This window comes from Gavialis gangeticus, unplaced genomic scaffold (genome assembly GCF_001723915.1).
Source record: "Gavialis gangeticus isolate Ggan-Ray unplaced genomic scaffold, GavGan_comp1, whole genome shotgun sequence".
Lineage (NCBI taxonomy): Eukaryota > Metazoa > Chordata > Crocodylia > Gavialidae > Gavialis > Gavialis gangeticus.
Window position 1 is genome coordinate 26766664 of NW_017729004.1, and position 27694 is coordinate 26794357.

The 27694-nt window shown below is 40.7% G+C and overlaps 1 protein-coding gene across 5 annotated transcripts in view; it reads left to right on the plus strand.

Annotated features, from left to right (window-relative positions):
* The window catches only part of PFKP (phosphofructokinase, platelet), a 110001-nt gene that overhangs the window by 76717 nt on the left and 5590 nt on the right, over positions 1 to 27694 (plus strand). Inside the window, exons 13-22 of one of the 5 annotated variants that reach the window (XM_019508181.1) lie at positions 222 to 368; positions 1989 to 2059; positions 3347 to 3434; positions 5145 to 5297; positions 18435 to 18599; positions 20066 to 20127; positions 22707 to 22818; positions 25158 to 25257; positions 25889 to 25894; positions 26233 to 26338. In XM_019508181.1, the coding sequence (XP_019363726.1) occupies positions 222 to 368; positions 1989 to 2059; positions 3347 to 3434; positions 5145 to 5297; positions 18435 to 18599; positions 20066 to 20127; positions 22707 to 22818; positions 25158 to 25257; positions 25889 to 25894; positions 26233 to 26338 (1010 nt within the window). Of the gene's footprint in view, positions 1 to 221; positions 369 to 1988; positions 2060 to 3346; positions 3435 to 5144; positions 5298 to 14668; positions 14822 to 18434; positions 18600 to 20065; positions 20128 to 22706; positions 22819 to 25157; positions 25258 to 25888; positions 25895 to 26232; positions 26339 to 27694 lie in introns of all 5 variants that reach the window. The other 4 variants (XM_019508180.1, XM_019508182.1, XM_019508184.1 and 1 more) reach the window with 4 other exon arrangements.

Sequence of the window (27694 nt, forward strand, 5' to 3'; positions counted from 1 at the left end):
AAAAGGAAAGAAAGAAAAGAAAAATTAGATTGTTTTTGTCTTTACTGATAATCCATGTGTAGCTTTTTAAAATTTGAAAGTAACGCATTGAAACTTTGTACTCACTTGAATCTAGAACAGCTTTAGCTCTTTGGAGAGCTGCTTTACATCTTTCGATGTTAAATTTCTGTTTACTATTAAATCTCTGTTAATCATTAAGCGTTTCTTCTCTTCTCTTGCAGAGCAATTTTAATGTGGCAATTTTAAATGTAGGTGCCCCTGCAGCTGGGATGAATGCTGCTGTGAGGTCTGCAGTGAGAGTTGGCATAACTGAAGGACACAGAATGTTTGCTATCAATGATGGATTTGAAGGTTTTGCTAAGGGGCAGGTTAGTATTAAAAAAAAAAAAGTTAATATAGTTATGCACTGCTTCTTTTTTATATTGTTGTCTTATTTCTAGTAGAAATACTTCTGTAAGAAGCCACAGATAACTATTTCCAAGTGCTTTTATATATAGTTGATAACATAGCAAGCCAGACCTAATCAACTCAAATAGAATTGTTTGTCTTGGATATACATGTGGTGTATACACATGATGCATTTACCTTGGAGTAACTTATTCTAGATTTTTAAAATTTAAATTATGCCTGTGGCCAGAGCAGAAATGGAACAAAAAGCTTTCCAGAGATAGCTGCCTACGGCAGATGCTATTACTGTGCCTCACTGCTAGGTTGGACCCAAGAATTCATTGGGTCTGCAGCTAATTTTACATGTATTCACTTTTGCAGATAGATTGAACATTTGCAATCAAGGATTCCACATTCAAATATTCTTTTAAGGTTATTCTCACCTTGATATAGATTAACCAGGTCTGAATGCTTTAGGCCCTTGAATATTTTGCGTGGAAAATTTTCCACGTAAATAATTCATATCTTCTGCAAAGAGGACAGCTTTAACATGATTTGTACAGGATGTGGAGTGTTTGGCAGACTATGCATCAGAGTACCCATAGGATTATGAAACATCTTTTAAAAGTTTGCAAGCTCCTAATCACAAAATAATAGGCAAATCACCTTATTTCCATTTTCACTATTTCATTTGTGCCCTGTTATCATCCACATCTCTTTAATAGAACAGGCTACACTAACAGCAAACAGTTGCTGAGACTTCTGACATGCTTTGTTTTTAAAACTGACGGACTTCTTTTTAGGAAAAAGATGGCAAACTCTTTAAGTTATCTCCTTTTCCCCATTTCACATATCAGTGTACCTGAGCTCCCAGAGAGAAATTTCCACTTATAATTTCCACTTCCTAGGTAAACCAGAGAGTTTTACAAGAGAATGACAAATGCTTTCTTCTCTTGAAGATGTAAAAGCCTAAGCTTGAGACCTGGTTTTGAATTCTTAAATTTCATTGCAGTTAGGCTTAAAGGATGGGATGACATAGAAAGGACCAGAACCAGAAGTTGAGGCAAAATATGGAAATGGTGACCTTGAGCAAGAAAAAACAATCAGCTTAGTAGAGCTCAGGGTGGGAAATGGTTAAAGAAAATGATAGAACTTCAATGGAGCTTAACTTAACTTACAGTCTTGTATCAAGAGGCTTTCTTGCCAAGCGCCTGGCACTGCGACACTTGCAGTTGTATAAGTGGTGAAATAAGTGTCAGCGCTGAGAAAATGGCGATGGCGTGCTTTTGAAGTAAGACACATCAGAGGTGCTTTAATTCAAAACTGCACCACCACCATTTTCTGCATGCTGACGTGCATTATGCCACATATAACTGCAGGCGGGGCAGCATAGTTCACCTTGGCTTGCATGTGGAGCAGACTGGATTAATTGAGTCTGCTTGGAAACAGCAGATCTCCAGCATGTCGTGGGACACAAAATTATGTGTATAAATGCCCCATCTGTTCAAAAAGGTTTATGTTAAATACAGCTGCTGCCTGAGAGAAGATTTAGGGACTGGAAAGTTACTTTATAGTATCTTTTCTTTAACTTTCATTCATAGATAAAGACAGTCAGCTGGGGAGATGTTGGAGGCTGGACTGGCCAGGGGGGATCAATTCTCGGCACAAAACGGTAATGTAAAAAATGTTGTTGGCATTCATTTTATGCAAGTAGAGTAACAGTGGTCAAAAACCAGCAAACGGTTTATCTTTACTGTGGAGGCATATATTGATGTACTTTCTTTTTTGTGCTTTAAGAATTTCTTGTACATCTGCTTTCTGTATATCTGTTCATAGCATCTGATGAAGTGCATTTGGGTTCATGAAAGCTTCTGCTGTCTCTCTACACATAATATTTAATTAGTCAGTAAAAGTGCATAACTACCCTACCTTCTGACTGACTTCAGACTACATGGCTATAACTACCTTTCTTTTTTTAGCATTCAAGATTATTCAGATCAGTATTTTGTGATACTGATATGCCCTTACTAAATAGTCCCTTTTAGCATATCATTGTTTTAGGAGGCTTGAGAGTATTATTACTGGTATTTACTAGTAGCATGGTTGTAGAAGAAACTTAGAGACTTACACTATAGCGTACAATGGGTATGGACCCCTGTGTTGGGTCCTTCATAAAGTCTTCCTGGGCATCTTTACATGTGCTCTGGGGTGAGGGGGTCAGCATTTTAATTAGAGTGGCTCTCAAGAGCCGTTCTAATTAAATCCCCCCCAGCGTCTCATGTATTCAGTGTCCTGTGCTTAAAAATGGCAGCAGGGGAGCTTTAAATATAGTTTATTCAACAAGCTTTAGTTAAAGTGCCCCCACCACCATTTTGAAGCATGGGGATGCTGAATACACATGACACCAAGGCTGTTGAAGTGTGCTAATTAGATTAATTGAGTCTGCTCTGATGTGCTGATTAGCACATGTTGGAGCAGGTGACAAGCACGTGTATAGGTGCCCCCTGTGCCTGTACAGAGAAGCCTGCAGAATCTCAGGTTTTTATAGCTCAAGATGCTTCTTCAGTCTATTTATCACAGCATTTGAAGTGAGGTATCACTTTGCTGATTACTCTATTTGTCTCCATCATGTTACCATGGGGGACAGTGAGAGAAAAGCAAGCAAGAATAATGTTGTTTGAGATTTAACAGAACATAGCACAAAACATGTTTAAAGGCTAACTTAATATAAATATGGGGTGAATGGTGAATTTCCAAAAAAAGTGTGCCCCTACTTTTTATTATTATATGATGTAACCAGTTCACTATATAGAATCACAGCTATGATTCCTTAGAGAGTGAATAAAATGCAGACTGTTTCATTGCCTGCTGACACTTTACCTATTTGTTTGGTAGGCTGGTTGGTTGTTAGCGAAATCTACAGACTTTTGACCTCTTCCCTTGATTTAATTATTTTTAGAACCCTTCCTGCAAAGTATTTGGAGAAGATTGCTGACCAGATGCGCACTTATAACATCAATGCCCTTATGGTTATTGGTGGATTTGAGGTACATTGCCTGGTTGATATGTTAATGTAACCTGTAGAGATGGTGTCTTGCATATACAAAGGATCTTTTAACCATCAAACTTTTCTTTTTCACATAACTAACTTTTTTGTAGTGAATTTTGACATGTGTATCTGACATAAGGGCTTTTGGGGATTAGAAGTTTTAGAATTATTAGTTTGTCTACTTTACTCTAGAGTTCGAAGTGCATAACAGGATGAATTTTTCCATAGTCAAAGATTAGGTAGCAGGATAAGGGAGATTTTTCCCGTAGGCACTTTTGAATATCAGTCTATCCAAAAATATAGTAAGAACCACACTTCCAGTGTTTTTAAGCCACGCTAACTCATATACACAGTACACTTGGATATATTGTAACTTCAGTGTGAATAACCTAGACATACTTTTATTCTAAGAGACAGTGGCCACGAACAGGCATTCATTTCTATCAGTTGAAATCTTTTGGGGGGAGGGAGCATACAGGCATTCAGTTTGCAGTTGTTCCCTCGTTCCTGCTCTCCACACCTTCACCAGGTTGGGGTGCCCCCAGTTTGGGGATGGTGTGGGGAGAAGTTTCTTCTGGTTCCTAGCAGGTAGTAGAGCAGAACCGCACATGTCCCCAGACAAGGGAAACCCAGGCTTGGGGAATGGGCACTCTACTGCCTGTGTGTAGGCCTATCTAGGAGGGTACTCAAGCAGTACAGCAAAGCCCTCTACCTGCTTGTGGTCTAAGGAGCAGGCAGGGAGCACGCAAGAGCAGCTCCTCTGCTCAGTTCTTGGTGCCTGGGAGCCAAGTGGACTGAGCAAAGCTTCCTCCCGTACCCTCCCGCTCTCAGACTACAGACCCCTGTCAAGAGAATGGTAGGGGACTTTGCCTCACTGCTCCAGTCCATTCTTAGACTGTTCCAGGATGTGACTGAAGCAGTAGGGCAATGCCCCCCTCACCTGTTCCAAGTACTGATTTGTGGAAGTGTGGGGAACATTGCCCCACTTCTTCACTCCCTTCCTCCTGGGTTAGATTTGGAGAGAAGCATACAGATGTTTACTCTTGCAAGAGAAATACTCTAACGAGGGAGATCTACCAGGTTGACTGCTGGAAGGTCGTCTTCTCGAAGGGCATTATTCCCCCAGGAGAGATTAAGAGAATATTTGTACACATATCTCCTGTTCTACCAGACGAAATGTAGAAATGGGAGAAATGTAACACCTGTATGTGTCAAATGGATTTCACTCTCTTCCTCAAAGGATTTTCCCTCTATACAATCCTAGATTCAGGAAAGCTTTTAAGCCTGTGATTAAATTTAAGTAATTTATTGTGTGATTTCTTGAATCTAAATAAATGTATGCATGTGTGTAAATATTTTGGTTGGATTCAAAACTGCTAGATGATTTCTGAGATTTTGAATGAAAAAATAGTATATTAAGAAGTATGAGAATTTAGTATGTATAATAATATTATTCTATGATATAGAGTATTTGGGAACTTTTAAAGTATATAACTGCATTGCAAACAAAAGATGTATGTAATCTTTGCCTTTTTTTTAATGTATATCTTTTGTAATTTTTACGTTTTGTATTTATATGTTAGATTTTAGTGGTTCCTTAATACTTCAGTCTGTGATGTACTGTGGTAAAAATGGCTCTCCCTGTGGCCCCAACCTTGTCCCTCTTTTTATCCCTCCTAATTGTTCACACTGTGCCTGTGCCCAACAGGCCTACCTGGGACTTTTGGAACTGTCAGCTGCCCGTGAGAAATATGACGAGTTCTGTGTTCCAATGGTTATGGTTCCTGCAACTGTATCCAACAATGTACCGGGTTCAGATTTCAGCATTGGTGCAGATACTGCTCTGAACACTATAACTGATGTAAGTCTGTTCAAGCGTGCTTACTAACAAATCAGTTAGGTTTCTGCTAACTGAATTGGCCAAAAGTGGATATTTTTATAGACCGGAACGCTGGAAATAAAATTTAGAAAATGTATTGGTTACATCATGCACGTCATGCTCATTGAACAAAATTTTCCTATTGAACTTAGCTGTCTCTTTGTTAGTTTGCCTCAGAAATAGCATCCATTTTCTCATACTTCTGTATCAAAGACTCCATTTTCATGTTTTTGCATTTTTGGAAAACTGTTTGATTTTTAGAACTTAAACTAGAGCCATATTCACAAATAACATTTTTTCACACACACGCAAACACACACACACCAACAGCTGATGGGAAAGCATGGCATGCAAAAGTGAAATCTCTACTGTAAATCTATTATTGGAGTTCCTAGTCACAGGGTCATTTTGTTACCAAAATAAAGATCTGTTTCTGAATTGTCTAGTACATAATTGCAGTCTAATAAGATAAGGAGAAAACCATACTCAAATAATTATTTTAAAAACATAGTTTAGTTTTGTGATCCCAGTTGGAGGGCTGGCTATTTAAAGTTTTAAAATATATTTTACATTATTGTAAATGTAGAAAAATTAACCTACGGTAACATATCAAAACATAATCTAATTTCAGAATCAAAATGTAAATGTATAGCTTATCTCCAGTCACTATGGGCATCTTTACATGAGGGATGGGGGAGATGGGATGCTTTAATGGAAGGGCCCACAGGATCTTATGTATTCAGCATCCCACGATTCAAAATGGTGGTGGGGGTGCTTTAATCAGAGCTTGTTCGATGAGCTTTAGTTAAAGTGTCCCCGCCGCCGTTTTGAATCATGGGATGCTGAATACACGAGGTACTGAGGCATGCTAATTAGCATGTACCAGCAGACTTGGTTAATCAAGTCTGCTTTGATGCATGCTAATTAGCACACATCAGAGCATGCGGGCACATGTGTAGGTGCCCTATATAATCAACTCGTCATTTTATTTACCTTCAACAAGTGTAGATCCTTGTGAATTATTTGAATTTTGTATTCCATGTCAAGATTATAAACAACAGACCAAAATTTAGTTCTAAATTATTTTCTGCAGAAAGTCTAAATTTTATATAATTAGTCCAATTTCCAGTTCTGGTAAATAAAATTTTCCACCCCAAAAAGATTGACACCAAATCAAGGTAAGTAAAATAATGCTGTAGTGCATGATGCCTGTCTGTCTTCTTTTCTTCTTAGGCTTTCTCTGTGTATCTAACTGGCACCTTTTTATAGAATTTGTAGAATGTTTCGCATAATTTAGGACACGTATTAGTATTCATTCTTTTTTGCACTACACTTAGAAAGATCCTAGATTTCATATAACTCCATTAATTCACAGACAGACAGTAGTCCTTTATTTTAATATAATAGTTTTAGTTGATATATTTTTACTAATAAAGATGTAGACTTTTGATTAGTTTTTTTGTATCTTATTTTGCTTAAATATTGTTGTGATACAATATAAAGTGGAATTGTTCAACAAGCCCTTGAGTCAGTTTATCTGCACTGAGAGCTAAAGTATATTTGACATGCTCAGCTTTGAGCACCTGAACTGAAGCTGTGATAGACCACTAAGGGTGTGGACATACATAACAAATAAACTGTTCAAAATGGCACCTATTGGAAGCCAGTTAACAATTCTTGCAGAACAGGGTGCAGACGCACGTAAAAATTGAACTGTCCATAACTGACTGAGAGCTGATTTGCAATTATGTGATGTGTTGTGAATCTTGCACCTGGGAGTGGCAGTAAGGACCCAACTTGATATGCCATTCAGAGAGTAAGTCAGGGTGGGGGAGTAAGAGAGGGGAGGGGAGTGCTTGCACCCATGCTTTTTCACTTTTTCGCTTCTCCTGTCCAAAATGTGAATTCAGTAAACTTCAATAGCCTGCAGATGACCAAAGTCTGCAGTTCGCTTGCCTGATGGGGGAGAAGTAGATCTACTCTTTTTGGCTCCCAGGGTCTGTATGGGGCTGATGAGCGGTTGCAGTCAAATAGAGAGTGAGGATGCAGCTGGTTGTTAGAAACAGCTTTTATTGACAAAGTATTGCAAGGGAGCTCATTGATTAAAAACTCCCAGCAAAGGGGGAAAAAAAAGACAGTATAGCAGTGTTTCCCAACCAATGTGCTGTGGCACAAAAGCGTGCCATCAGAAATGAACAGGCATGCCGCAGAACTTTGCCATGGCAATGAGCTACAATAGGTATAAGGATGGGGAATGGCTTAACAGGTGTCACAGAAATTTTTTATTAGTGTAAGCGTGCCTTGGACTGGAAAAGGTTGGGAAACATTGCAGAAGAGGTCTGGTTGTGTACCAGAGCTGCCAAGTGCAGGGAGGAGAGGAGTTGATGCAGCATGGAGTGCCTGGTGGACTGAGCAAGCCAGGGTTGTGGAACTCTTGGTGTCCACTCAAAGGACTGAACTGGTTCAAAATAGTATTGTTTTTTCAGGCTCACTTTTGAACCATCCCAGGTGGCTTTAAACCTGTTTAACAGGTGTGCTTGTGTGTCTACTTCAGGTTTAAACCACATTTAAACCATCCTAAGGATTATGTTTATCCAAAAGGCTGCTAATGTACATAGCTCATTTCACCTCTAGGCCACACATTCAAATGGAGCTCCATAGTGATCTCTGTGTAGTATTTGGCTGATGTCTTTCAATGTGATAGTCTCAGTCTAGGTCGTATAACTGATCATGGTAAACAGACTTATTGAACTTCCTGTTCAGTTCAGTGAACTTCTAGAAATAGTTTCACTGGAACATCTTTGGCACACAAACACACTACTTAAGTACTTCAGGAGACAATATTTGAAGTATTTGAATAGTGCAGTATTGGATCTTCTACCCTTGTAGTGCTTGTTCTTTGAATAAATGTGACATGTTGTTAATATACCGACGCCCTTTTTGAGCACTAAAGTGACCTGACATTAAGTTCCATGTATTCAAATCAACTATTTTATGTTGTTCTTTTTACTTAAATGCCAAAGTTCTTGTCAATTTGCAGTAAGGTAAGTACATAGTCTGCTCTTGTGTAATCAGGTGTCTAGTGTGGGTGTGGGGTGGGGGATGGTAATTGTCAGAGCTTCAAAATATTAATGGTTGCTAGTTACTTTTCCATGCTGCCTGTATTAAAATGTCTAAAAAGTTTCTAGGCTCAGGAGAACCATCTTAAATGCAGTTGTAGATACTGAGCTTATCACTGACAATATTTGCCCATACTCAAAGACATTACACCTTTCTATAAAGCAAGTGCAATATCTTGCAAGTGGGTGATGCATCATACCTGATGTTGCCCAGGTTGGTACTTGGGTCATAAAGGCTAGAATAAGAAATAAAGTCTTCCCTAACCACTACTAAGTCCTAGAGTAGATGAACTCCATATATCATTTACATAAAGCTGATAGTCATCCAGTGGTACTTTGGCATTATTTCAAGTAGTTAGGCCCAGATTTTAGGGATTGATACATTCAGGATTGTAATAACTATGCCTGCTTTTCAAAAGTCACTAAGGGCTTATCTACTTTGCGGCAGCAGTGAGTCCTGGCCAGAGCCACCCCTTGGGGGGCACGAATCGGGGTGACCGCCCTGGGTCCCACACTTTGGGGGTCCCTGTGGACAGTGCCGTACAGGTACTGCAGACAGCGCCATTGGCACATGCTGAGGGCACCACCACTCTGCGCCGCTGCCATGCGCCGCTGGCTTCACACTCTAGCTGCTCAGCACCTGCCCCCCCTCTCCCCACTCTGCCCACTTGCCACCCCACCCTAATCTGTGCTGCACCACCTTGCCACCCACACTGCTCCACTGTCTCGCCACCCCCTGCCCCCCCACACAGGTCCCACACAGGCTGATATGCCCCTGGCCCCGCACATCCCTAGGGTTGGCTTTGGTCCTGTGACAGGGGTCTGAGTATGTCCTGTAATCTGGGCCCATGGACATGCTCCAAACTTGGTTGTATGCCAGTGAGGCTACATGAGACTTATCCCTCTGTTTCTGCTCTTGAGCTCTGGTATTCTTGACAGCAGTTGTCAGGGGTGAGTTTGGAGTGGCCTCACTGACATACTTGAGTGCAATACAACATAGGCTCAGGTGGGCTGGACTTAGGTGGGTTTACTTGTGTCCCTCCACATGAGCCTTGCTACTGCCACAATTCAGGTAAACCTTAAGGTAGTGATTTTGTCATGTTGGTATCACTGATACTGTCAGAGTTGCAGCTCAGACACTGCCTAACCTGTGTATCTGTGTTATTCCATCAGTTGACATTCTTGGAGCAGTCTTAAGTACTGCTGATGCCCAACTGAAAACAAACTAACTCAGCTGAAAAAATCTACTTGGTGACAGGCCGCATAGTGATGAGGCATTATCTAACTGCATAAAAAAATCTGGGCCTTAGCAGCATACCCACAGTAGGGGTCAACAAATACTTAGCATTTGACCAATCAAGTTTTGTCAAATGATGATCAAATATTTCAAGCATTCATTTATTATAATGATAAAAAGAGAGACTTTAATTTTCAATAGGTTTAATACTTGTGCTAATTAATATATATATTATATATTAATTAGCATAAGTAACCTACTGAAAATTAAAGAACCTATTTTATTACTATACACACACACATATATAATAACATCTATATACAACAGTTAACATATATTAGCTGTTATAGATAACAGTTCAATATATAACTGATATAACTTAACTAATATATATAAAATAACAGTTAACTAATATATATATACACACGTACATATACAACTAACTAATATATATATTAGTAAACTGTATATATATGGATTTCAATTTCATTGCCTCCCAGTAACAGTTAACTTGTATATAATTTAACTATTATTGTGAAGCAGTGAATAACGGTTAATTTTTATACATATATATATTATAACTTATGTAAGTTATTTAATGCTTCACAATAATAGTTAAATCATATACAAGTTAACTGTTACTGGGAAGCAATGAAATTGAAATACAAAAAATTGTAATGAATTTTTATTAATGTTAGGTAAGTGTAAATATTAATGATATTCAAGATAGAACAGTTCTTCTTCTCCTAAATATTTTTCTGTTAATTGGATTTGGGGAAAGTATTATAGAGTCAATAAGATTGAGAGTTTATGAGAGTGCTATATAAGAGATGAGTACAAAATAGCACTTTGTACCCTGACATATCATAAAAAAAATAAAATAAAATTGGTACAGTACAGCCAAAGCTTGTGTAGTTCTCAGCACCAAGACCTAAAGTCTGTTACAAGATTCTTGGATACTATGGTTCTCTGGCACACCACACTTAAAATTCTGTCCTAGCTTCATTTGAGATGAATTAGACAGCTTGCATCTATTACTTCAGGGCCATGATAGACAAGTTTGTTTGTTTGGCTTTCTTCATGATCATGAGAGTTAAAGCTTTTGAAATTAAATCTGGAATTCTGTAACCAAATGTCAAGTAATACAGGGTTTTCTCAACAAATTCTGTGTTCTGTGACTCTACAGATCTGAGGTCCTAAATAAAGTGAAAAAATGAAATTAAGGGTGCAGACAGAAGTGACAATTTTTGTCGGATCTGGCCACAGAAAGCCATCTATAGCTGTGACCACACACAAGTGCATGGCTGCAGACCACTTCAGAAATGGCTATCAGGTGAAAATCTGAACCCTGATTACGTGAGAGTTCAGATGAAGACTTTTCAAAACAGAGCATCATCTGTAACTTGTGTCTATCTGTCTGCCTGTCTCCCGGCCTCAGAGCTGTTTTCAGAATGGGAGGGAGGAAAAGGAGAGGAAGGAGTTGAGTCTAGGGTTTTTTCAGCCCCTGCTGGATGGTAAGGTGGGTGTACTGGAGCTTCCACCTGAGGTGCGGGGACTCCAATTCACCCATCCTACCTTCCAGCATTGGCTGGAGAACCACTAGAAGGAGTTCCCTCTGCTCCTTCCCGCCCCCCTCCTTCTGAAAACAGGGACATCTGAGAGGGAAGAGGGGCTGGGCCATGGCTAAGGGAAACTGGCGCTAGGCTGCAGCCAGCAGGTAGATTCCCCTCCCCTCTGGAATCAACAGTGAACTTCTGTTTGGTCTAGGAAACTGTTGTAACTCAGGATGCTTCCTATAAAGCGTTCTGAGTTACAATCAAGGAGTTGCACTTCTGTCTGCACCCCTTAATTTCAGTTTCGTCAACAGCTAGCAGAGCCAGGTAAAACAATGAGGAGAAACACAATAATTGAGGAGCAAAAGCATAAATTAATGATGGGCCTGGAGATGCTAACTGAAAGAATAGATCTGAGCAGGAAATGGGAATAAGAGAATTTTTGAGTTAGTGGATATGGAATTAAGTGTGAAGAAAAGGGATATGTATCAGCCCAGGATACTGTTTGGAAAAGAGGAGGAGAAGTGTGATAGCCCTAGCCAACTGTGAAGGGAAAAGACAGTCTGTTAGGGAAGCAGCTGAAGAAAGGGATAAATCATCTAATCCTGATGGGTAGGGAACCAGCAACAGTGAAGTGGCTGGTAGGGCCTTAGAGACTGAAGTAGTGCACGTTGTTGGACTTTAATATAGTTTATATTAAAGGCACATTTATAAAGTTTAAGAGTTGATTGATAGATCCAATAAGCATGCAACAGGCACAAGCAATTAGTATTATAAAGGCTTATCAGCAGCCTTTTGAACCGGAATACAAATTGTTAATCTATAGTAAATGTTAATTTTGTATTAAATTATCCATTAATCATTTCTGAGCTCTCTATTAATTATGTGTAACCTACCAGTCACACAAGCTTTTGTATCTGGTAACAGAAATGTTAGGTTGGTGCATATAATCATGTGATGGTGATACTGGCTTATAGTACAGTCTTCACACCTTTACTAAAACCACTTGCAATAAATGAACTGGTAAAATATTTAATGCAAGTGAAATGTATTTTTCATGATAGAGTGACTAAATGATTGTACCAGTTACGTCTTTCTCTCCAACTCTGCCGTTTCCCCAAAACCTCTACAGCTTTGCAGATATGCTCATTGGTGCTTTGCTGGGACCCAAGCTGCTTTGAGGTTGTACCAAACAAGACTAACTCCCAAATTGATTTGTTTTCTATTGGAAGGAAAAGCTCTAAGAAGGCTGGCTAAGGGTTGAGACAATGGCTGCTCTTAGATTTTTTTTTTTTTTCCATCAGGACTTTTTACAAGGCTGATATTGGAAGAAAATATCTTCCTTTATTCCTGGCACTTCTAAGCACTTCCTAATAGGGCAGCTTCTAAAGCTAGAAATTAGAAACAGTTTTTTCCTTGATTAAACTTTAGGTGAAATTTGCAAATTTTTTTCTGAATTATCCTGGATTGGAGTGGACTTCAGAATTGTGAACTTGTCCCCTGCCTCCACTCATGCTCTCTCCCAGGTAAATCTTACCTTCCCCCATTACAGCATTGCCAGCTGCCTGGTGATTTCAGTGGGGCAGTCTGATTGGGTGGCTTGCAGAGCTTCCCTAACTCAACTGAGGGCCTTATCAGACCTTAGCCTATAAGATGAACAGATGTTAATCAGCTTAGTGCTGTTTGGCTTACTGAAGCAGTCGCACAGTTAAGGCAAAAAACTGATTGCCCCTCACCTGCACAGCTTTGACTTGCCATTAGAGGCCTGCTGCTGAGCAGGGACAGCACTAGGAGCTAGGGGAAGGACAGTCTCACTGCTCCTTCAGGACAGCGTCAGTGCTGTAGCCCTGGTGTCTCCTGTCGCCCCTTGGATTGGCTCTGCTCCCACCTCTAGTGAACCAGTTTGGGGTGGGGCTGCCTCTCTGCTGCCTTTCACACTGGCTCTGCTCCCAGCCCTGCTCCTAGGAGCGGAGCTGGTGTGAGTGGCAGTGGGAAGGTGGAGCTCCCACCTGCTCAGATTGACTCACTCTGCTCCTGGCAAGGTGCTGTGCCCTGGCTTCCTCACTCAACCACTGCCTTCTGGGATGCTGGGGGACTTCAACTTGAGTGGAAAAATTATGGAGAATGGCCGCAAGTTAATGGAATGGGAGCAAAATTTGGCAGATTATAGAAAATCCTACCCTGGAGTGGTGTAACATTAAACTGTAAAATGAGTACTTTAAACCACATAAAAGGTGTTTAATGTGCAGCTTTTCTAGGGGTTGAGAGCTCCAGAAGCTGCCTCGAGTACTGTGTAACAAGGCCCTCAGGTGCTGTTGCACTTATTCTTCAAACTGGTTTAACAGTCAAAAAAGAGCTGACTAGTTTCAGCTCTTTTTGCTTTAATATAAAAGGGACCAGACTACTATGAACCTCAGCAGAGGAACAGGATCAAGTACTGTAAGACTTAAACTTCATTTTGAGAATCATTATGTATATAGGGATTTTCAGTTCTCTCTGTCTAGTGGTTGCTCAGGCTTAATGAATATTAAAGAAGAATTGGACTTATCCACTTACTAAATTAGAACAGATGCACATTCTGTTGGCCTTTATCTCCAGAATAGGGTGCTAGGAGTGCTATAGTACTGCTGTCAGCAACAACTCAAACACCTCACACTACATTTTTTTCCCTGATTGTACAGCATTTAGGAACTCCATAATGACAAAAAGATACATAATGCCACTTTTCTTGAAGGGATTTTAAAATGTTCCTGCAAACCTGTTGACCAAATTCATTTGCATATGTGAAATTCCTGTATTTTATGGACAGTAATCAAACTGCATGCACAAAATAGGTGTTTCCAGGTGTATGCTTTTAAAAACACTCTTTGAAAACGTGGGCCTTATTTTCACACGCACGCATACATATATATATATATAATGTCTCTCTGAGGCTGACAGAGGCTTGTCTTTACCTTCTAAGACAACAGAGTAGCTTAAAAATTAGCTTTCACAGTAGTAGTACATTCATAAGCATTTTCTTCCATTTTTAGGTATCTTCTGGATAACTTTAAAAAAACACCTTCAGGGTGTAGCCTACATGTTGCTCATTTAACTTTCTTTCTGAAGCATTACTTCCACTACCTTTATGCTGTTTACATTTCTGCTTTGCTTCAAATCTCTGCACCATCCACTACCATTTTCACTTTCACTAACTCACACTAACCTCCTTCTGGGCTTTCTTCAGAAGAGCACTGTGCCAATGCGACCCAAGTGCACTGTTGTGGTATTTACAGGACGTTGTTTTTTTTTCTAAACATCACCAATTTTGGTTGTGGGGTTTTTTTGTGCCAATGGAAAGCCAAACCTCCCATCACATGCAAGGAGCCACTAGCACAATACATAATAACTTATCATCCATTGGCAAGGAGTGAATCACTAATAATGCTTGTACCACTGCTTCAGGCCTATGAAAGTTGTCTGCAATTATATGAGGCACGTTCCCGCTTTGAGGAGTTTTGCATACCTATCTGTGTATTGCCTGCTACTATTAGCAACAATGTACCAGGCACAGACTTTAGCATTGGTGCTGACACTGCCTTGAATGCTATTGTAGAGGTAAGACTGCATTTCCTTTTAAAACTAAAACCATACAATGTATAGTTTTAAGATACCAGAAAGACCTGAAAATGTCTAGTTTCCTGAAAAATATAGTTTAAATCATTAAGATTCTCTGACCGGAAAGTTGTCAATGTTTCTATGTCTGGTTGAAGATTAAATTGATTAAAATTGAATTAACTACACCAGATGTTGTTTAGCTTATGGTTTGAGGGATTCTTTTAGATAATGTGATAGACTTACTATTTCAATGCATTAGGGCATTTGTTTTCACTAATAATAAAGGTTTTTGTTGTTTGAATTAATTTGTTTAAAACTACTTACTATATAAAATGAAGCAAGAAAACGTGTCTTTGAAAAGTAAACACAATGATTACAAAGGCAGTGACTAAGGCTGCAGTTGAGGGGGTATGAATGCACATACTTAACTTTAAGCTTGAGTAGTGCTTTGACTTTGGTGGGATCAGGCATTTGCTAACTGTTAAGTCTTGCTGAAATGGGCCTAGTGACTGCCACACTTAAAATATTTAAAGTGAATTTTATACATTGGTTATGTTAATGCTTGTGTCACCAAAATTCTTGCCGTGTGAAATATCATCAATTTTGTGCAGGTTGCAGTTAAGATTTTCAAGCTTTTCATTTGAAATGGGCCAGTTGATCAGAATGGGCAGGTTCAAATTTTGTTGAAGGGCCCACCCTGCTTATTGCCACCAAAGATGTAATTTTCTCTCCATGTTATAATACAAACATGTTCTGATATTCAAAATACAGGATTTTATATTTTTCTAATACTTGTTCCTTAGTATTACTTGAAAAGCAGAAATGTCAACTCAATCAAAAGGCGTTTTTTAGTGTCTCTTTATTTATTTAATATATTTTCTTTATTCTCTTCCAGTTTTTGTCACTGAAGCTTACAAATCATATTGATTTTTGTCATTAACCTTAGTCAGAAAGATGTGTCCCTTGCTACTGGGACATTTTCCTTAATGTCCAACTATTCTAGTATCAGCACAGAATCTCCTTTACTTTACACAATAGCCTTGGTGAATAGGGCCATTCCCCTGGGGGGGAGAATTGCAGAGCCAGGGACTTGAGCCTGTCTCTCACAACCAGATGAATCATCTAATCACTGGGCTATAGAGTCAGCTCAGGCTCCTTCACTCTCTCCTATTTAAGCTGTTCCACTTCATAAAAATAATTACCAGTTTATTAGGCCAGAGCAAGAATGAAAGTGAAAAATGAATAAGTAGGGCATTTGGGTAGGACAGGTTCGATACGTTAATATATACTCAAAGTGGAGCAGCTCCAATGAAGGAGATTGAAAGAGACCCATGCCATGCCATGAAACCTAATTATATGATAGCCAGGGTCCTCACCTAGGTGAGGTTTGTTTCCCTGCTGTAAGTCAAGCAGAGCAGAGATGTGAGCCTGTCTGTCTCCTCACCTCCTTTTTTGTGGGGTGAGAAAAATTCAAAATGCCTTGGTTTCATTCTGGCACAGAATGAGAAAATGGTGGCAAGAGTATGACACTGTGAAACAGAGGCAGGGCAGAGGTGTTTTTACCATCTTGATTTCTAAATCTGAAAACAGCAGATCAGAGTAGCATGGCTTATATCAATGAGGCAAAAGCCCTCACCAAAGAATGAAAATATGGGAGAAATCCCCAAAGCATAAAGAGCTCTAAGTTTCATAGAGTTGACTGTTGCTATTATATCCCTTAGCTATTGCTTCTATATAATGCCATTTTACTGTAAGTAGCACATCTTTCCACAATCCTTTAGTTTCAAAATGTGTTGCTACAAAAACTGGCCACATTTCCATTGTTAGTACCTGATACTACAGATTGCTGTAATGTTAAAGAATAATTACTGGTTTTAATATTTAGATAGCTAGATACTACATAACACAGTACTTAGATACTTCTTGGAATGGCATACTATAGACGCTGAGATGGAACCATAGTGTACCCCTGGTGGAACCTGGGAAAAACTAGTTATTGAGATGAAAAACTTTTGATTAATAGATTCATACTCAGATTTTAAAGCTAGAAAGGACTGTTCTCATCGTTTAGCCTTATCTCCTGTATAACAGTCAACTACGCCTTTCCCATAATTTCTGCGTCTAGTTTAGAGCAGCTGATCTGATAATAAAGTATCCCTGTATTACAACCACCCTTGAGCTGGATAGAATCTTTCAAGTTAGTGGCAGATCCAGGTGGTAAATCCGGGCTTCTCCATCCAGTTATTCTGAGATTGAAAGAACAGTGAAAACATTAGTAGCGGGGTTTTTTTTCTTCAGTCATCCTAACCATTGGTAATATAAAATAGATTACAAAATAATATATATTATGAATTATTTTACATGGTTCAAGGAAAGGCCAGTGTTCTCACAAACAATTAGAGATACGAGATCCCTTGATTTTAACACTCAGTTCAGGATGTGGTAAAGGGGGAAGTTTTTGAACAGTTGTGTCCTTTTTGGTCATTTTTAGAACGTTTCCCTGTGAATACTTTCATTTCAACAAGACGTGAAAATACCAAGAAGCTTCTTGAATGTTATTTGAATTGAGAGATGCTTGGTAGTTCACGTTAAATCTGTGTCCTGTAGCTTCTGCAGTTCTTAGCACAGTATTTATTGCTTTTATCTTTTCATGAACTAATGTTTGTAGATTATTGTGTGTCTCAGCTTAAATAAAACTTGCTGTCACCTGTATAAGCCTACAGATACCATCTTATACAGTGTAGGTAAGATGTGGTTAAGGTGTTGGGTTCCCATAATCTGTGTGTGTTCCTGGGCATGAAACTGGGGTAGAAACTGCCTCTAGTAGAAATTTGAGGAGAATCTGTGTATGGATATTACATTTAAGGAAAGAATCGGTAGAAACCAAAGACTGTTGCCTATTAAATTCCAGTTATAAAGACAACTGGTTAGGGCAGTGATATGCAAGCAGGGTGTTGGTCAACCCAGGGATGCCTCAAGATCTTTTGAAAGATGTTGAGGTGTGATGAGATAAGCAGATAAGGGCAGGCTCATGCCTGGCCACTCCCTTGCTCCAGCTGCCTGGTCCCTCTGCGAGGAAGTAAATACCGTAATTTTGTAAATGCGGCGCTGTTCAATTCACAAAAGTTTATATAGGGTGCTTTAGGTCTAATGAGGGGTGCCTTAAGCCTAAAAAGATTTGAGAAACACTGGGCTGCAAATTGTTTAATTGTAATCAGAGTTAAATTGGAGCCCAGCCAGACTGTTTTATTCTAGATCACAGAGCATGCTTCTTTTTTTTATAACTTTGTTTAGAAGGTCACCCCACAGTTTTAAGAATGCCATCAGAAGTGCGTATGTCCCCCAAACTTCATTACTATTATAGCAGTTTCAGGAAGCAGCCAGCCAGCCAGAAGGATAAAATAAGCAAAATATATTTGTCAAGTGACTCTATTTTTAATATAGAAGATGTGACTTTGAAGAAATGTAGTCCTACAAAATAAAATCATCATTGACATGACAGCATTTCCATTCGAATGCAAAGTTTAGTAATCTTATTAGGGTGATAAAGAATTATTCAGTATATGGTAATGAATTTCATGTTCGAGTTGCTAATGTTCTGTGCTTTGGTTAGACATGTGATCGCATCAAACAGTCAGCCAGTGGAACCAAACGTCGTGTGTTCATCATTGAGACCATGGGTGGATACTGCGGTTACCTGGCCAATATGGGGGGCCTTGCTGCAGGTGCCGATGCTGCGTATATCTTTGAAGAGAAGTTTGATATTCGAGAGCTCCAGGTATGCAGTATGTTTGTATTTTAAATGTTTTGGTCAATTTTAAAAGGGGTCTAAAAGCATACTTAAGTAAATCTTAATATTTGTGCATTATTTGTAATAATAACAAAAGTAATACTATAGAGATGATTATGATGATAATGTCATAAAAGCATATTATACTTTGTATTAGTAGGTTTTGCCACTTTTAAATTCATTCCAAACACATTCATACCCATTTCAAAATATTCTGTCAGTGTGAATGCACTTTATAGTAGACCATGCAGGCAGTCAATCCTCATTTATGGTATTAAGCACAGACAGGGGGCCAAAAATGCAACACCTAGTCACACTGGCTTCATTACATGGATGAATAATACTTTAAGTTTCTGCTTATTAATACATATTAAATAGGCATAACTGAGCAAAATAAAAAGGAAAATTTTGTTTCATGAAATCATAGAGAAGTAGGTCTGGAAGGGACCTCTGGAGATCATCTAGTCCAACTCCCTGCCTGAGGCAGGTTCATTCCTCTCCAAACCATCCTTGTCTAAGCTATCACTAAAACTATATAGGCAACCTGTCGCAGAACCACAAGGCATAGATAGCACTGTAACTTGTCGCAGGTAAAGCAGGGGGGACGATGGCAGTGTTTTGCTGCTGCAGGGTTTCTTAAAATACGTTTCAGAGACCAAGGAGGAAGGTCATTCCCCCTGCTACAGGGGAAGGCAAACCCCCACGGTTCATACCAGTCTGACCATGGGTTAACATTCCTTCCTGGCTCCTGATGTGGCAATTGGTCCAACCCTGGTCAGAGGGGTAAGATTCTCTAGTCAGAAACCTCTGGGTTTTAGTCCTGCCAGGAGCATTGGCACCCTCCAGTCAAAATCCCCAGTCCTGGCTGCAGCCAACACCCAGTGCCTCTGAGGAAAAATGGAAAAGAAAACCAACCTTGACATTTGTAATAGAAAAAGGTGGGGAAATCCTTCCCGGCTCCATGCAGCTATCAGCAAAGCCCAGAAGCCTAGGAAATGCCCATAGTATAGTATAAATATAGCTACACCTAGATCATCTCTGAGTAATGGCTGTCCAACCTATACTATATGTATCTACTGCAGGATTTATGTATCTTCAGAAGTATCTGGTCTTGTACTAACCACTGGAGTCGGGCATATGGATTTAGACAATTTTAGGGTTTGATTCACCGTCAAAATTCCTGTGTTCCCATGTAAATACATGCATCAAAGATACCGAGCTCACTGCTATCTCACTGGATTGTGTGTGCCCAAAATGCAATGCATGCTATTGAAATAATAGTTGTTGGTAGAGGTTGGTGGAAGGAGTTAGTATTAACCTCAAACTGGTGACTTTTACTCTTATCGGGTGCAAATGGACATGCAAAAAATTGTTGATCATTTGAATGGCAGATTTATCATGTTTGTTTCAGCATGGTTTGCATGACTTGTTAAAAACACATTTATTTTTTCTAGGCTAATGTGGAACATTTGACGGAAAAGATGAAAACCAGCATCCAGCGTGGTCTAGTGCTGAGGTAAGGTCATTTCTTTAGACTATTCCATGAAAATGAATAGTGTTTTGCAAACCTTGTTGCCGTATAGAATCAATGAGCAGGCTCAATACTTTCTTAGCAGGAATTTATAGTGGAAGAAAAAGTGAAACTGAGGATCTGGTCTAAGCCCTCAAAATAAAAAATTGAAGCTTAATTCTCATTTTAGCTATCTTCTGCTAATGATCTGGGGTTTTAAATTATACCTTCAAGTGTTGCAGTTTAACTTAAGAGTGAAGAAAATGCAAAAAGGAGATTACACAAAGCTCTCGTTTGTTTTTTATTGTTTTAAGGATGAAATTTACTACTGTGTTGAGGAGCCAGCAGAGGATCAGTGCAGTTCTTAAATCTGAATTAGCACTTGGAATGTCTTGAGGCACACACACATTGCTCTGATCATCTGCATACAGTGGCATACTTTAGACTTCACCTGGTGTCAGAGAACTAAAAAATTGCCATGTCAGGTTTACCCTGACAGGTGAAGAAGTGTCCTACATGTCAACTTCATATTGTCTAACTTTGCTCCTAATCTAGTCATAGTGGCTTTGAACTATTTACTCTTAAGAATACTTCTGGTCTGTCCTATATGAAGGCAGCCTAAAGCCATGTTGTCAGCATTTCCATCTGCCTTATGTTCTAGACAAGCTGGATGCATCTGTATCAAACCTTAATTTTCTCTTTTTCCTTCCCACATGACACCTAAACTTAGTTTCCACACATTGTATCAGGTCAACTTTCAGAGCTCTGGATCTCTTCAATCTTGTATAGAGACTATGAACAAGAAGCAGAATTTCAGGAAGATGCCACTACTACCCTCAAACGTACCTCTTAAGAACTCTCTCATAAATGAGTCTGTTGTCAGTTATGTTCTGATGTTGTAAGGAAGGCCTAGAAAAATCTTATGATAAATGTAACTATCAAGTACTTGTAATAGGTTGGTATTAAAACATCTGGGGCAATAATTGATCACAGTGACATGTGGTCCATACAACTGGGAAAAATAAGGATATTTAAAATCTACTAATCTGCAATTTAGACTTTCCATCATTTCTTCTGTAAATGATGTTAGGATCCGAAAGAGGCCACATGCCTCGCTTTCTTTTTGCCCTTGCCTTCGCTAGGAATGAAGACACAGTTAAAGACACAAGAATGAAGACACAGTCTCGCATGATCAGGGGACAGCAGGGCAGGCCCTATGAGGAGAGGCTACGGGACCTGAACCTGTTCAGCCTCCAAAAGAGAAGGCTGAGGGGGGATCTTGTGGCCTGTTATAAACTAGTCAGGGGGGATCAGCAGGCATTGGGGGAGTCACTGTTCCCCTGAGCACTGCCAGGAGTGACCAGGAATAACGGTCACAAGCTGGCAGAGGGTAGGTTTAGGCTAGATATCAGGAGGCGCTACTTCACGGTCAGGGTGGCTAGGGTCTGGAACCAACTTCCAAGAGAGGTGGTGCAGGCTCCTACCCTGGGGGTCATTAAGAGGAGGTTAGATGAACACCTTGCTGGGGTCGTTTGAGCCCAGTGCTCTTTCCTGCCATGGCAGGGGGTCGGACTAGATGATCTACTCAGGTCCCTTCCGACCCTAGAAACTATGAAACTATGAAAACCTGGTAACCACTATGCTAAAACCTGGTGTAGGCAGGGCAGCTTGCACTATAACAGCTAACACTAGTTAAATACAATATTTTTGCATCTCTACACAATGATCTTAAGACATGTTAACTAGCATGGTTTTGAATCTTACCTTTTTTCTCTAGTCGGCTCTCATCAATTTCAACCTTACCATCACCTATTGGACTAGATGGACCATTGATCGGACCCAGTCTGGCCCTTGTTATGTTTCTTCACAGACTTTACTTCTTACTCTTAAAACAATGAGGAAGCAAGCTCCAGAGTCTGGGAAATGAGTTGTAGTAGGAAATCACCAGACCTATTCATCCAGCATGCTAATTTTATCTTCAAAAGTACACATGAAGGGAGATAAACTTGAGTTTTGTAGCTGTGGATATAGACTTCTTATGTATTAGAAAAGGGGTGTCCAACCTGCAGCGTGGGTGCCACAAGTGCACAGGCAGCCTCTGTGTGTGACACGTGGCAGACTGGGGAAAGGACAGGCAGCATACTGGCAGATAGGGCAGGGAACAGAAAGCAGAGCAGATAATTGGGCAGGGAGCAGAGAAAGAAGCAGAAAGCAGGCCTGCCGATCAGGCAAGGTGTGTCGGGCTGGGGGCAGAAAACAGAGGGGAAAGGGATTAAATTGGCACTTGGGGATGATGAGAGGCTAATTTGCGATGTGTCTGCCAAAAGATTGGCTCCCACTATATTAGAACATGGATCTAGGTCTTTGTAATAAAATTGCTTGATTATTTGCACATACTGTGAAAGACCAAACATAGGCATGGTGGAGATGGAAATAACTGAGCCCTTCCGACAGATCCCAGGGAGCTGGCATAACAGTTGTCAGAGTGGGACCTGCCCCTCACTTAGTGTCATTGGTTTTGTAAAGGAGGCCATTATTTACTAATCTGTTGACTGTAATTGGCCTGACTGTGTTTGGTGTTACAGGAATGAGAACTGCAATGAGAATTACACAACTGACTTCATCTATCAGCTGTATTCTGAGGAAGGAAAAGGTGTGTTTGACTGCAGAAAGAATGTATTGGGTCACATGCAGCAAGTAAGTGAGATTATACTATTGACACTATTCATTGAGTATGTGTAAAGGGCCTGCCCGATTCTAGGACTCCCAACAACTTTACCTACATGTGTTTTTACTCCTGAGATAAAATGAATGTAACAAAGGGAGTTTTCCTCCTAGTGTTGTTAGCTTCACTTCATTTTCCTTTAGGAGGCAATCACAGCAGATTCTTTCTGAATCTATGTGGTCTTTCTCCCCAAAACTGCTTTGCTCTTCTGTTTTCCCACATTTGTATATAAAAAGTGACAATTTCTTTTAATACCCCAAAATGACTTATTTTAATACCTTGCTCATCGGCTCCCGCAGCACCTCAGCACCACTTGAACACTAGGAGAGGTGGGATTTGGGCTGATTTTCTCCACCCCTCACCACATGCGCACACACACACAAAATGGTTAAGTCTCAGTGTGGGTAAAAACAGATTGTGTTGGGCTCTGACTCCATCAAAACAGGGAGGGTAGGGAGGATGGACACAGGTGTTTACACACAGAGCTGAAATAGCAATTACCTGGAATTAGCTCCAGTTGTCCAGGGGAAAAAGTAATACCTCAGATACTTCACAGGTACCTAAAGTGGAGCACTGAATATTTCAGTCTGTAGAATCCCAGGATAAAAGGCTTTGCCCCTAACGAAATCCAGCATCTATTTTTAGCCTGACAATTCAACATGTGATTAGAGGTAAAATCCAGCTTGGCCTCATAGGCCCCTTCAACCTTTAGTACACTTGTACCCTGATAAATAATAAAACAGGGGTAGGTGCTTAGACTGCCAATATGTCAGTGGTGCTTCTGAAAGGTGTTTTGGAGAACAGCTGACTGCATAGGGCTAGCCAACAGGAAACACTAAGCACAGGGTTATGTTTGAACTCCTGCCTCAACCTCTTGAAATGCCAGTGCCTTGGTCAGCACTACAGTCCAGTTCTCTTTGAGGCACCTGAGTAGAGGCGGACTGGTGATTCTGCTCACCTGTTACATGGTACCTAGTAGATTGAGTCCAGAAAGTGGGAGACTTGAATTCTAGGGCTGATGGGATTGAAGTTCACATCCCCCAGTTGCCAGGAATGTCAGTCTGGGCAATGGCAGTCTCCAACCCCTCCTACTGCAGCTGGAATACTTTGCAGCCAGGAAGAGAGCAAACAGGAGGGAGCATGGGCTGTAGCTTAGCTGGTAGGGAGGAGTGCTAGTTCTGCTCCCTGGGCCACTTGTGCATTTTATATTAAACTGATGGAAACCTTACATTGGTGAAAAAGCAGACATAATCCTGGGAGCAGGAGCAATGCCTCCAGCTGACTGGTTAATGCCTGCCAAGAGCATTGCATTCAGTTCAGAGGTTGCAGCCATGATCACTGAGCACACGGACCAGATCAGTGGAGTTTAGGTGCTGCTGTGCCTTGTATCTGGATCACAGCACAGCTTAGGCAGGAACTAGGGAGCCAGCCTCTGATGCCCAGAAGTCTTTGTGTAGGCACCCAGGAATATTGGCAGTCCAAAATGAAGTTAGTTGCTTCTTTTGTGGCTGCTTTAGTGGAGTTATTCTGGATCACTGTATGAACTTAAGAAACTAGATTCACCTAAGTTCCTCCAGGCATCTAGATCTAGTTCTAAGCACTTTGCAGAATTAGGACCAATAGGTCCAAAAGTCCATGTGAAAAATCAAGGTTTCTTTAGAGACCACCACATTGAGAGTCGTGGCATGAAGTTAATGCAGATGTGTGTCTGACTGTGTGTGGTGTGTTTTTTAAAAGGCAGGGGAGAGGGCAGACAAAAGGGTGACAGGCATAGCAACAGACGTGGCCTGTGGGGTGGGTGACCACCCAAAGCACCATGGTCAGTGGGGACCACCTGAGCAGCCAGCAGTCACAACAGTGCTCTCTATCCCCCTGCCCCACTCCAGGCAAGAGGAGCAGTGCCCAGCCCACTCCCTGCCTCCAGCCACTGCTCAGGAGAAGCTGAAATGGGCACATGTGGAGGGGGTGGTGCCTGCTCCAGTTTACCTGCCTTGCTCCTGCACAGCAGCCGTGGTGCCTGCCCACCTACCTGCCTGGTGCACCATGCTGCTCTGCCTCCCCACAGGACTGCACCCTGTGACCCTGCCCACCAGCCTCTGCCTGCAGCAGCAGTGCTGAGTTGGGAAGAGAAGGGGGCACCAAAATATGGTGGGGAGCACCAAAAAACAAGTTTGCCCAAGGTATCATTTTCCTTAACTGCTGCGCAGAGCCAGCCTTAAGACCAAACACAGCGGGTGGAACTGAAAGGCATGCATGCATGATTCAAAGTTAACCTCCAACTGATCTGCAATTGCGTTTTGAACTTTGGCAGGGTGGTGCCCCTTCTCCATTTGACAGAAACTTTGGGACGAAAATTTCTGCAAAAGCCATCCAGTGGATCTCTAAGAAACTTGTGGAAACATACCGGAAAGGTGCACAATACTTACGGCTATTTTACCATCTTGCTCTTTTCTTCTAGTTAACTTGGAACTAGTCAGCATCTCAGTCTGCTTAACTTGTTTGTATTACTTTTGCACAGTCTAACTATGGCAACCAGTTAAGTAATCGTCAGTTATGGTTGTACAGTATAGTTCTTCTGTTCTCGTTAGCTTAGCTGAGCTTTCTGCAATATTTTCTTAATGCAGGGCTCGGCAACCTATGGCCCACAGACCAGATCCGGCCCACAGAGCCATAGGATCTGGCCTGCAGACATGGGGCTTTGGTGGTATTCAGTGGCAGGGGACTTCAGCAGCAGTCACATTCCTGTGGGGAGCCACTGTTGTTGGGAAGAGCCGCAGAGGCAGCCGAGTCGTACTGCCTTCCTGCCTCTGACCCGAAGCAGGTCACTCCAGGACCTAAAAAGGTTGCTGACTGCTGTCTTAATGTGTTTCTAGTTAGATGGGACCAAAAAAAAAATATACTAAAGGGACTCGAATACTGCTGACCATGGTTTGTGCGCGATTTTGTTAGTTCAGTCAGTTTTTCATATTTATAGGAACTGATGATGTCATAGTTACATGTGTTCTTTTTTGTTTTGCTTTTTGGTGGCTGCATGGAACACAGAAGAAGGTAATATGTCTTCTTTAGGAATTGTTTCATAAGGCACTATATTTACCAAGGGAAAGCTAATCTAAATTTGAATTCATGTGGCATCATTTTAGGAAGTATGATCAGTTAAGTTCATTACGTTTTATTGCTCAATCATCAAACTAATTCATTGAAATGAACATCTTCCTAACATCATTAAAGCACTAATTCAATCGTTACTGTCCATTTTAAACTGAACAGAATTAAGAATCCTCCCAGGAATTTGCTCCTCCATTTGTTTTTTTAAAGAGAAAATAGGTAATTTGCCCCTGTGGATGTAATAGAGTAGGAAACTAAAACAATTTTTTTCTCCCTTTTAGGAAAAGTATTTGCCAACACCGATGACACTGTTTGTCTGCTGGGAATGCGCCGGCGCAATCTTGTTTTCCAACCTGTGGCTGAGCTTAAGGGTGAAACAGACTTTGTGTAAGTAAAAAAGGCCCTCTGTGGCCTTCCTCTTCCAGCAGCCTTCTCTTTCATCACATCTGGCACAATCTCCTTGTTCCACCTTTAAGATGCTCTACCACATAGCCCTGGCTAAAATTTTTGATTGCAGCACTTAAGATATTGGATTTGATTATCCATTTTTCCCAGAAGCACCTTCAGACTCATTCCACACTGGCCCTAATGCTCTGGGAGACTTCTCAGAATTCACACAACACCCCATCCTCTCCTCCCAATCTACTCCTAGGGGTGCTTACAAATCTCTCAGTAGTTACTATCTAGGGCAGTGGTGCTCAACTTTTTGGCTCACTTGTAAAAAAAACAAAAAACAAACAAACTTTAAAATCAGAAATAGGCCAAGGGAGGCATAGACTATTCAAGGTCTCAAGAGCAGCTGCAACATTCAGCTCCTAGACTCTGGGGTTGCTTGAAAAGTTGCCAGCATGTCATGGTTGTAGCCACAGCTTTTGTGCAGCTCAAGAGCCCAGGAGCTGAGCCACCATCACTGCTGCTATCTTTTCCCTGGTCCTGAATTCAATGAGGAGGAGAGGAAGCAAAGCAAATGGCAATGACATTTAGCTTCCTGGCTCCAAAGCTACACAAAAGCTGTGGCTCCAGCCAGTGTCCTTATTGATGTGTCACAGAGCCAAAAGACTATGCAGCTCTGAAGACCAGGAGCTGAGTGCTGCTGTCACTGCCACTCGTCCTCGTTTTTCCATGCTGCTGAATTCAGCTGAGCAAGGGGGAGCAGGAGACAAATGGCAGCTGTGTTCAGTCCCTGGGCTCCAGAGCTGCCTGAAAGCTAACATCTCTAGCAAGTCAGCACAGATAAGCCTTGCTCATACCTTCTTTTCCTTTGTCACTGAATTCATTGACAGGAGTGTTCACATGCCAATGACAGACCATTAATACCAGCTTCAGAGGCCACATCTGGCCTGCAACTCTGATCTAGGGTGTTGCAACAGATTGGCATTACAACTAATTTATTATACATGCCCACCTGCCTCTCGACTACTTTCTCCCTTTTATTTGTTCTGTTTGGATTTTGTCTACTCCATGCTTCTTTCAGTGAGTAGAGGTGTCATACAAAGATACAAGCAGGATTTGGCCATTGATACACTTAAATGAACTGTACTACCTACAACAGCAGAATTAGAACAAAGTTAACTTTAATTTAGTGAATTAAAGTTAATTCTCTAATTAAGAGAATTTGGGGTAGTTCATACAGAACAGCTTTATGTAGCCTTTTTGAGGGTGAGAAGTTTTGATTCTGTTAAAGTATTCAGTCAATGGATAACTAAAAATCCTGTATTTAAAGAATAGTTTTGCAATAAAAAT